This window comes from Bombina bombina, chromosome 2 (genome assembly GCF_027579735.1).
Source record: "Bombina bombina isolate aBomBom1 chromosome 2, aBomBom1.pri, whole genome shotgun sequence".
Lineage (NCBI taxonomy): Eukaryota > Metazoa > Chordata > Amphibia > Anura > Bombinatoridae > Bombina > Bombina bombina.
Genome location: NC_069500.1, coordinates 389,620,858 through 389,633,147, shown reverse-complemented (window position 1 = coordinate 389,633,147; position 12,290 = coordinate 389,620,858). Strand labels below are relative to the sequence as shown.

General features: G+C 34.6%; 1 protein-coding gene across 1 annotated transcript in view; it reads right to left on the bottom strand.

The window, feature by feature from the left end:
- Positions 1–10,849, bottom strand: part of ADGRD1 (adhesion G protein-coupled receptor D1) — a 1,140,767-nt gene extending 1,129,918 nt beyond the window's left edge. The window contains exon 1 of the mRNA XM_053701862.1: positions 10,377–10,849. Coding sequence (XP_053557837.1) covers positions 10,377–10,442 — 66 coding nt within the window. The 5' untranslated portion in view covers positions 10,443–10,849. The remainder of the gene's footprint in view (positions 1–10,376) is intronic.
- Between the last annotated feature and the right edge of the window lie 1,441 nt (positions 10,850–12,290).

Sequence of the window (12,290 nt, the reverse complement as noted above, 5' to 3'; positions counted from 1 at the left end):
AGATATTGGTTATCCAGTTTAACCAACCGGATTAAATCTGTTATCTGTTGTATTTTAAAGCATTTACTGCATTGTATTTTAAGCTTCGTTTTATGTATTTTGTGTTTTACTGTTTTTTTGTTTTTTATTGTAATTTGTGTTTTTGTAATTCTGGAGATCAGAATTAGATTGGATTTATATATTAAATTTGGTTGATTTTGGAACATAGAAACTATTGGAAAACATTTGACTCTTTATTCCCTGTGGTATATCTAAGCTATTGGCGCTCCTATATATCCTGAGAAAAAGTCTAACACCTGCAAAAAAGCAGCGTAAAACTCACTAACGCAGCCCCATTGATTCCTATGGGGAAATAAAAGTCATGTCTACACCTAACACCCTAACATGAACCCCGAGTCTAAACACCCCTAATCTTACACTTATTAACCCTTAATCTGCCATCCCCGACATTGCCGACATCTGCATTATATTTATTAACCCCTAATCTGCCGCACAGGACACCGCCGCCACCTACATTATATGTATTAACCCCTAATCTGCTGCCCCCAATATCGCCGAAACCTACATACTATTTATTAACCCCTAATCTGCCGCCCCCAATGTCGCCACAACCTACCTACACTTATTAACCCCTAATCTGCCGCCCCCAACGTTGCCGCCACTATACTAATATACTAAATATATTAACCCCTAAATCTAAGTCTAACCCTAACCCTAATCCCCCCTAACTTAAATATAATTTAAATAAATCTAAATAAAATTACTATCATTAACTAAATTATTCCTATTTAAAACTAAATACTTACCTATAAATAAACCCTAAGATAGCTACAATATAACTAATAGTTACATTGTAGCTAGCTTAGGGTTTATTTTTATTTTACAGGCAAGTTTGTATTTATTTTAACTAGGTAGAATAGTTATTAAATAGTTATTAACTATTTAATAACTACCTAGCTAAAATAAATTTAAAAGTACCTGTAAAATAAAACCTAACCTAAGTTACAATAACACCTAACACTACGCTACAATTAAATAAATTAACTAAATTAAATACAATTACCTAAATTAAATTAAATTAGCTAAAGTACAAAAAACCCCCACTAAATTACATAAAATAATAAACAAATTACAGATATTTAAACTAATTACACCTAATCTAATAGCCCTATCAAAATAAAAAAGCCCCCCCAAAATAAAAAAAAAACTATCTTAAACTAAACTACCAATATCCCTTAAAAGGGCCTTTTGCGGAGGATTGCCCCAAAGTAATCAGCTCTTTTACCTGAAAAAAAATACAAACAACCCCCCTAACAGTAAAACCCACCACACACACAATCAACCCCCCAAATAAAATACTATCTAGAAAAACCTAAGCTCCCCATTGCCCTGAAAAGGGCATTTGGATGGGCATTGCCCTTAAAAGGGAAGTTAGCTCTTTTGCAGGCCCAAAGTCCCTAACCTAAAAACAAAACCCACCCAATACACCCTTAAAAAAACCTAACATTAACCCCCTGAAGATCGACTTACCGGGAGAAGTATTCATCCAAGCCAGGCCGAAATCCTCAACGAAGCCGGGAGAAGTCTTCATCCAAGCTGGGCGAAGTGGTCCTTCAGACGGGGAGAAGTCTTCATCCAGATGGCATCTTCTATCTTCATCCATCCTGCGTGGAGCAGGTCCATCTTCAAGACATCCAACGTGGAGCATCCTCTTCATCTGACGACTAAAGATGAATGAAGGTACCTTTACCTTTGGAATTAAGGTAGAATTAAGGTAGAAAAAATCCTATTGGCTGATGCAATCAGCCAATAGGATTGAAGTTCAATCCTATTGGCTGATCCAATCAGCCAATAGGATTGAGCTCGCATTCTATTGGCTGTTCCAATCAGCTAATAGAATGCCAACTCAATCCTATTGGCTGATTGCGTCAGCCAATAGGATTTTTTCTGCCTTAATTCCGATTGGCTCGGGGTTCATGTTAGGGAAGAGGATGCTCTGCGTCGGATGTCTTGAAGATAGAAGATGCCCTCTGGGTGAAGACTTCTGCCCGTCTGGAGGACCACTTCGCCCGGCTTGGATGAAGACTTCTCCCGGCTTCATTGAGGACTTCGGCCTGGCTTGGATGAAGACTTCTCCCGGTAAGTCGATCTTCAGGGGGTTAGTGTTAGATTTTTTCAAGGGTGTATTGGGTGGGTTTTATTTTTAGGTTAGGGACTTTGGGCCTGCAAAAGAGCTAACTGCCCTTTTAAGGGCAATGCCCATCCAAATGCCCTTTTCAGGGCAATGGGGAGCTTAGGTTTTTTTAGATAGTATTTTATTTGGGGGGTTGGTTGTGTGGGTGGTGGGTTTTACTGTTGGGGGTTTGTTTGTATTTTTTTTTCAGGTAAAAGAGCTGATTACTTTGGGGCATTGCCCTGCAAAAGGCCCTTTTAAGGGCTATTGGTAGTTTAGATTAGGCTAGGTTTTTTTTTTGGTTTTTTTTTGATAGAGCTATTAGATTAGGTGTAATTAGTTTAAATATCTGTGATGTGTTTATTATTTTCTGTAATTTAGTGGGGGGGTTGTACTTTAGCTAATTTAATTTAATTTAGGTAATTGTATTTAATTTAGTTAATTTATGTAATTGTAGTGTAGTGTTAGGTGTTAGTGTAACTTAGGTTAGGTTTTATTTTACAGATACCTTTGTATTTATTTTAGCTAGGTAGTTATTAAATAGTTAATAACTATTTAATAACTATTCTACCTAGTTAAAATAAATACAAACTTGCCTGTAAAATAAAAATAAAACCTAAGCTAGCGACAATGTAACTATTAGTTATATTGTAGCTAGCTTAGGGTTTATTTTATAGGTAAGCATTTAGTTTTAAATAGGAATAATTTATTTAATAATAGGAATATTTAGTTAGATTTATTTAAATTATATTTAAGTTAAGGGGTGTTAGGGTTAGGGTTAGACTTAGGTTTAGGGGTTAATAACTTTAATATAGTGGCGGGGACGTTGGGGGCGGCAGATTAGGGGTTAATAAATGTAAGTAGGTGGCGGCGATGTTAGGGACAGCAGATTAGGGGTTAATAATATTTAACTAATGTTTGCGAGGCGGGAGTACAGCGGTTTAGGGGTTAATATGTTTATTATAGTGGAGGCGACGTTGGGGGTGGCAGATTAGGGGTTAATTAGTGTAGGTAGGTGGCAGCGACATTGGGGGTGGCAGATTAGGGGTTAATAAATATAATGTAGGTGTTGGTGATGTTGGGGGCAGCAGATTAGGGGTTCATAAATATAATGTAGGTGGCGGCGGTGTCCGGAGCTGCAGATTAGGGGTTAAAATTTTTATTATAGTGTTTGCGATGCGGGAGGGCCTCGGTTTAGAGGTTAATAGGTAGTTTATGGGTGTTAGCGTACTTTTTAGCACTTTAGTTATGAGTTTTATGTTACTACGCTGTACCATAAAATTCTTAACTACTGACTTTTAAATGCGTTAGGGATCTTGACAGGGTAGGGTGTACCGCTCACTTTTTGGCCTCCCAGGACAGACTCGTAATACCGGCGCTATGGAAGTCCCATAGAAAAAAACTTTACAAAGTTTACGTAAGTCGTTTTGCGGTAAGGCCAAAGAAGTGTGCGGTGACCCTAAACCTTCAAGACTCGTAATACCAGCGGGCGTAAAAAAGCAGCGTTAGGACCTCTTAATGCTGCTTTTTTACCCTAACGCACAACTCGTAATCTAGCCGAGAGTTTTTTCATGTGACATTGGTTTTACATAACACCATAAAATGACTCCCGCCATATTAGATGACCTTAGGAAGCAACGTCAATAGAGAGTTACTAAAGCTACCGGCTCAGGCAATTAAAGTCAATAAAGTCAGAATAAGCACTTTTACACAAATACAAATTAGCCAAATTAATAACCAAAAAACCCCACATATGTATATATTTGGTTTTGGAGAGCAACAAGTTAAAGGGACAGTCAACTCAAATTTTTTTATTGTTTTAAAAGAAAGATAATCCCATTATTACCCATTCCCCAGTTTTGCACAGAAAACAAAAATATTAATACACTTTTTACCTCTGTGATTATCTTGCTTCTAAGCATCTTCTGACTGCCCCCTGATCACATGACTTTATCTATTGACTTGCATTTAAGCCAATTAATGCTGTGTTGTTAGAATCCACAGGTGTCAGCACAATGTTATCTATATGGCTCACATGAACTCGCTTCCCCTGATGTGAAAAGCAAATACAAAAGCATGTGATCATGTGACTGTCTTTAGGGACTTAGAAACAGACAGAAATTTAGAGGTTTAAGGTTATAAAGTATGTTAATATAACAATGTTGGTTGTGCAAAGCTGGGGAATGGGTAGTAAAGGCGTTGTCTATCTTTTTAAACAATGAAAAAAATTGCACGCCTATTAGCATCACTATATACTAATAAGAGGGATCAATTAACATACAGGCCCTTTAACCTGTGATGTAATCACTAAGCACACAAAATCATCATTTGGCCTAGATTACAACTGGAACTCTAATGATATCAATATTGCTGGACGCGCAAAATTTAATGTGCAAATTGATATTACAAGTCAATGGTAAAACAGATTTACCAGAGAAGGTTTAGCGCAACCAACATCACTTTAACACCTCCTATATTTTCTAAGGATATCTCAACCTCGCTAAACATTGCTCATATTACAAGTTGAACGTTATGGGATGCGCTCATTAAAGCCAAAATAGCGCTAGAAGAATTAGCGAGACCTGAAGTAAACGTTAGGGTTAAAATAAAAGTTCCACAAAACACATGAAAAACATATTAAAGTGAATGTAAAGTGCCCAGATTTTAAAAATACTCTTAAAAACAGGGGCACTTTTATTCATTAAACTTTACAATGCAGCTGATTTTTTAAAAATATTTACCTTTAGTTAGCACAGCGATGACAAATCCGGCTTCCTCCAATCATTGCATGGCTTCACGAGCTGGATGCCAAAGGGGGCATGCAATAATTGAGGAAGCCGGATTCGTCATTGCTGTGCTAAGTACAGCAGGAGGTGCAGGCGGAGGTTTGCTGATCTGCTTTCCATAAAAAAAACAGCTTTATTGTAAAATTTAATGAATGAAAGTGCCCCTGTTTTTAAAAGCATTTTTAGAAACCGGACACTTATTCAATAAACTTTACATTCACTTAAAATAAAACATTACACTGATATATAAACATTTTTTATAAAAATAATATGTTTAACATTGAAAAAAAAATATTTTAAAATGGCTAATAAGGGGTATATGACAAGGTGTTTGAATGGGAAAAAATATTGTTTTAAATATTAAACATATATATATATATATATATATATATATATAAATAAATAAATATGTCTATATGTGTAAATATGCATGTGCACAAATACATACATATAAACACATATGCATATATAGACATATATATATATATATATATATATATATATATATATATATATGTACAATATGTGTGTATATACACTTTTGAGCACTTCCTAGACAAATACCTTGAAATAAGTAATATCATTTTAAAACAGTTTAAAAATGTCATGTTTTTTATAGAAAAAACTTAAATTCCAATGTTCGGCACATAGAAGAACATTTTCTTTTAATTTTTAAATACTTATTTCTCTCTCTCTCTCTCTCTCTCTCTCTCTCTCTCTCTCTCTCTCTCTCTCTATATATATATATATATATATATATATATATATATATATATATATATATATATCTGTATATACAATATCTATCGATCGTTTTCTCTCTCTCTCTAATAATTATATATATATAGTTATAGGCATATATAGATATTGATATATTTTATCAAAATATATACAAATATCTATTTTAAATATTTAAAAATAAAAATAACATTTTCTTCTAAGTAAAGAACATAGGAATTTGAAGTATTACTAAATCACCTTTGTCTTTAGCACAGTTGGTGTAGTGCAGAAAAGGCTTTTTTAGCATGCCCGATACAAGTCAACATTGGGAAAGGGAGTTAGAGCGCTCGCTATATCCGACTTGTTAGCGCACCGGAGTCTATCGCTCATGAGAAATAAAAAAGTATTGCTCCACTTACATTCTAGGGGCTTTTGTTTGTTGTTAATCCTGGGAATTTGGTTTTGCATTGCAAAATAGTGAGATTAACAAGGCAAATAATGATTGCGTATTTATTTATTTTTTTAAAGATACTGATTTTTTGCAGAAGTATTTTTGGACTGTCATCATTGAAAAAACACACTAACAATACTGGGCTGAACGTTTAGAAACTATTATCTACCAAAAACAAGTGCAAAATTGTGATCAACCCCTAAGTCAGAGGCAAGTATTTGTGATAATAAAATTATCATATTAAAACGTTATTCTTTCTTTATTTTCTACCTTAGATTTCTTTAAACTTGCATGTACCACAAATGAGAAATGTCAACTCTCAGTGCCAGCCACATGATTTGGATTGATATCAGTTTAGTAATTGTATTGAATTACTAATAAGAAACATATGGCTTTGAGAGTGTTTTACTCTGTGTTCCTAGTTTATTTTATCTTGCAATGAATAGCAAATGAATAGGATATTAAACAGTATAAAATAATAATATGAAAAGGTTAATTATGTGTAGTTAAATAAAGCTTTGCAGTATACTTTCGTGATTTATTTTGTCCCTCTGTTGGTTTTTAAATTTAACTGAATTTTTATAAAGTTATGGATATGCCATGTTTAAAGATTTCCCCTTATCTATCTCTCCTGCTGAGGACAATAAGGGACATACATAAAATAGGCAATATAAGAGATTGTAAACAAGACTGTGTGGAAAATTTGATTGTTATTTATATACCAGCGTTTCCACACATCCTTGTTTGCACAGTCTTTTGTATTGCCTTTTTATATTTACCTATTCCCCAGCTTTGCACAACCAACATGGTTAAATTAATACACTTTATAACATTTAAACCCCTAAATTTCCGACTGCCTCTTATCTCATTGCATTTTACCAGCTTTACACAGTCAGACAGTGCTAGTTATTAAAGAAAAGCATTCTCCAGCTGTGATCAATAAAAACAACCTTTATTGTGTATACAGGGTCCAAATAAGCAACGTTTCAAGCTGACACTTAGCCCTTTTTCAAGCTTTTCTTTGTGGATCTTCCTGGGCTTGGTAAGCCTTCTCCGTGCTTCTGTGAGTGGTGGGTGCTGTATTTCATTTGCCTGTTTCAACTAGTTATTTATGAGTCAGCACTAATTGGCTAAAATGCAAGTTTGTAAACAGCACTGAGATAAGGGGCAGTCTGCAGAAGCTTAGATACAAGGTAATCACAGAGATAAAAACCCAACATTTTTCTTTCATGATTCAGAAAGATTATAGAAATTTTAAACAACATTCCAATGTACTTCTATTATCTAATTAGCTTCAATTTTTAGGCATCCTTTGTTGAAGAAGTAGCAATGCACATAAATGAGCCAATATTATGATGCATCTTTGTGCAGCCACAAATCAGCAGCTACTGAGCCTATTTAGATATGCTTTTTGACACATTCAAGAGAATGAAGCAAATAAGATAATAGAAGTAAATTGGAAACTTGTTAAAATCAAATGCTCTTTCTAAATCATAAAAAAATGGTTTTCATGCCCCTTTAATATAACAGTGTTGGTTTATGCAAAACTGGGGAATGGGTAGGGATTATCTATCTTTATTGTTCTCAGCAGAAGTGATAGATTAGAGGGGAAACAGTTTAAACATTGCAGCACCCATTACTTTACAGAAACTAAACCTTTATACTTATAGCTACAATACTGAGGAGCTACAGGTACAATTCCCTTTATACTAACCGCTTGGGACTAGAAAATGTTTGGATTTCGAATAGTTGGGATTTCGGAATATTTATTATATATTTGTATCTATAAAAAAGTTTGGAGAGAGGGTGGGAACAAGCGTAAACAACAGTATCTTATGTCATGTAGGAAATATTTATATGTCATGATACAGCTTGTATATGCAACCTAAACATAGCTTTATATCGTTTTTAATACTTTTGTATAAATAGTAATATCAGAAAGAGTAGTACAGTAACTGTAATCAAAAAGGTAATAGTTGTTTTCAATAAAGATTATCGTTTGCATTTTAGAACACAAAAACTAAACCGAACACGCAGGCAGAAAAGATTGTGACTTGCTGGCTGGGAAATAAAATGATATATTAATCGAACAGTCTGGATTTGTGAATAATTATGAAATTCCGGATCTGGGGATCTGTACCTGTAATATAATTGCAAAACAATTATATCTACATAGTATTTCCAGTCCAATCGTTGCTTTTAATACATTTCTGGCAGTCTGGCATTTATTTACTGTTTAATATCTATTAAAGGGAAACATAGCAAGACCAAAGGTAATGAATTAAAGATCCCATATTCTTGTGTTCCTCAGTGCTAGGATTAGTTGTGACATTTTGTAAATCTCCAGTGCACGGATATAAAGTTTATTTAAACTTGAGAAAAGATCTTCAACTACATATAATTACAGTATATAATATCATGACTAGAGGTTACATTTTACAGTGAGTCATATTTACAAATTAAAGGGACGTGAAAGTCAAAACAATCTTGTATGGTTCAGATAGAGCATGCAATTTAAAAAATTACTTCATTCTCTTGGCATCCTTTGTTAAAAACATACCTAGATAGGCTCAAGGGGAATAATGTATTATTGGGAGGTAGCTGATGATTGTTGACTAAACTGATATGTCTCTTGTCACTGGCTCACTAGATATTTTCAGGCTCATCCCAGTATTACATTGCTCCTCTAGTGCTGACTTTAACTTTATGTTTAACTACTTTGTTGTGGATGAACACATTGTTATATGAAAGTAATAGTACAATAATTCAATGCTCTAATGCATTAAAACGTGTTTTTCTTTTGCACCGTTATCTCCATTTGATGCATCTGTATGACAAGATTATAAGCACAGTCTAGATCACCTTTAAAAATCCCAAGCCAGAAAAAATCGAACAAAAAAAATTAAACGTGGCTTCGATTAATAAGCAAATTTGTTGGTAATCACTGATATTTTAAAGGAGATTAAAGGGATTCTAAGCTCAACTACAGTAAAAGTTATAGAAACATTGATTTTGTCAGCCAGTAAGAAAAAAAGAAGATGCCTCAACCTATCTGCTCATTTTAATTTTGAAATATTGGCTTATATGGTCATTAGGATAGAATAAAACAAAATCTCATGGATTCCACAATCCCTTTAAAGATTGTTTTCCCTACTTCTGGTTCAGAATTCTGTTCCATGTACTTCCTATCTTTACTGTAAAGAAGTGCTAAAGACTGCATTGTAAACTTAAGTTTATCTGGTTTTCCTCTTTTTCTGACAATTATTGTACCACTCCTTTTTAATTAAACTGTCATAAATTACAGTGTTTGCATAGTGATTATTCTAGTTGGTTCTCTGTCAGAAAACCAACAAAGTTTGATGCCAGATGTATAAAAATATATTGAACTGGTCAGTGTTTCAGGAGGAAAAAATGTGAGTTAAAGGAACATTTAACATAAAAGTAAATTTGAAATTCATTGTTGTGTATTTATAGAGATCTTTTTGTTCACGTGTTGACAGAATGCTGTAGCATACAACCCTGGATTTAAAGAGACAGTAAGCACCTTGAGATTTTAATATAAAATGTTCAGATAAGCGTAATAAAACAACTTTGCAATATACTTTAATTAATTATTTCTCAGATTTATTTTTAATTTATTATAATAAGATGCACCTGATAAGAATACTTGATGTCTCAATCTCAAAAAGATGAAAGAGTTGCCACTGCCGAGACAAGAATCTGCATCCGTAAGACTTTTAAATACTTGGGAGATGTGGTTTAGTTTATAGCACCTGGTTTTTTTTTGCTTGTTGTTTTATTTTATGTTTTCTCCTTCAGATGATTATAAATATATCTCCATATACTTGAAACCAGGTTTCTACACCAGTGATGGCTTCTTACATTTTATAAATGAATATTCCAACAATACTACAGCTTTACATGATTTTCATGCTTTTATCATTTTGGAAATCACACCAAAAAAAAATGTTCTGCCTTAACTCTTTCACTACTTGAAAGTTTGCTATAAATTACAATTCTATATCTTTGCATAAACCTGAATTTGAAGCATGAAAAAAAAGAAGTAAATAATACAATTTCCCCATTCACAAAAAAAAAAAAGCAACAAATAACCGATTATTAAGAAAGCACTGTCAATTGGGCCTCTGGCCCATAAATGTTACCCAAAAGTTATGTTTGATGTTTGTTTGTTTTTTTTTGTTTTGTTTTTACATTATTTGTGCATTCTGAAACTATTGATATTTACCTGAATTCCAGGCTGTGACAAAAGCAGACAAACAATCCAGGGAAAAAGACGCCGTGACCTCTCCATTGATTTAAGGAAATGTATTTTCTCAGGGTAATCCGTATTGGTAAAGATAAAATGGGATATTCGCCCAGCACCACAATGCACTGCCTAGTATTTAGGGACCAGTGAAATACAAGTCCTACATATACAAGCAAGTCCCTTCCGGGTAATGTGTCCTGTAGTGTTTATAAAGTATCTCTCTTCTTGCAGTCATTGAGGGGATACAAGTGAAGACTGCACAGCCTTTGCATTCACTGGTTAGACGAGGATATCCCCACTTGGTAGTTGTTTCTGCAATCTCCTACTTCTGTAGACAATAGCATCTACATCAGGCATCCATAGCAAACTGTACAGGTTAAAAAAAGAAAAGACTTTAGTGCATCTGTCGTACTCCCTTATGTCACCTCTCAGGAATCAGAGTTCACATCCTAACAATGTGTACCTCTATCCCACAATATTTAGGGTGGAGAGAAATCTTGTGTGATGTCACGTTCACTCCTCAAACTTTGTCCTATTCCACTACACTATTTATAACCCAGCATTACATGCTCTGTTCTGGGTCCTAACACCAGCCTGTTAGAAACAATAGTATATTGCTAAGTAAATATAACACTAAGTGAAGATCTCAGATAAGGATGGATGTTTATACTTTTACGTTTTTTTCTTTACAGTTGAGATTGTCACAATCAGTAGAGCCAACACTTTCAGCTTTATTGCAGACTGTTATTTTTTATCTATTGTTTTATTTTTTATTTTGTTCTGTTTTCACAAACATAAAAGAAACATAAAGTGATGCTATTGAAAACTCCTGATGGCAGCTGTACTGTATAGCATTGCACAGAACATTATCCACATTTATTTGCAGTTTATATAGACCCCAACCCCCCCTCCTTTTGTGTTCTCGTTTCATTATTCCTTTTTTGTGTGTGTGTGTTAAAGCACAAATATTTTCTTCTGTGCTGACTATACACTAAAGAATGGGGGAGGGTCCCAAGAACCATATGTATGTTATAAATGTGCTTGTGATTCTAATAAAGTTGCCAGGGTTATTCTGTACTAAGAACACCAGGACCGCAGGATCATAAATAAGAAATGCACAGACATTTAAAGGTTCAGAGACAGGATATGTCTAATTTCAGCATTGTTGTTAATATGTAAGCACAATTTAACGTCTTTATATTATTGTAGTTTCCAGTAACACTTGTTGCTTAGTTTAAATTCTTCCATATACACAAGCACAGTTCTCAGGGGTGCAGTTAGGTGCTAAGCACCCATATGTTACTGCATTATCCCCATACCACAAACATGGGTAAGGAGAGAGACAGTACAAGATGCAGACCCCACCAGTACTCTGTGTACCCTTGGGGCGCGACCCGATATACGGCGTAGTTTTCGGCGCAAGTGAGGAAACCCGCGCCACCCATAATTTCACCTCGCACATCGGGGTATTACATATACTGCGCCATTAGATGCTTAACTGGCGTAAGTAGGACAAACTGGCGATCTTCGGAAAAGTGTGCAAATACACATTTTAGTCGTCGCAAGTCACTTACGCCTGTATTTTGTCCACGTAAAGTCTCAATAAAGAGTAGTTTTATGCAAATTAGGCTAACACTCATAAAAATGAACCGCAATTTCAAATAAATGCGCCACGTAATTACGCTATTCAAAATTCATATATAAACCCATGCGCAGCCGCCATTTTCTTCAGTGTGTTTGGATGGTTTGTTGAGCTACAGCACACTACACTGGAGTGGAGGATTAGCAAGAATAGAGAGAGAGGCGCAAACAGAGGAGTAAATTAGGTTGCATTGTTGGTTGGTAAAGCTTGTACACTTACACATATTTTTACATATTGCACATATTACATAC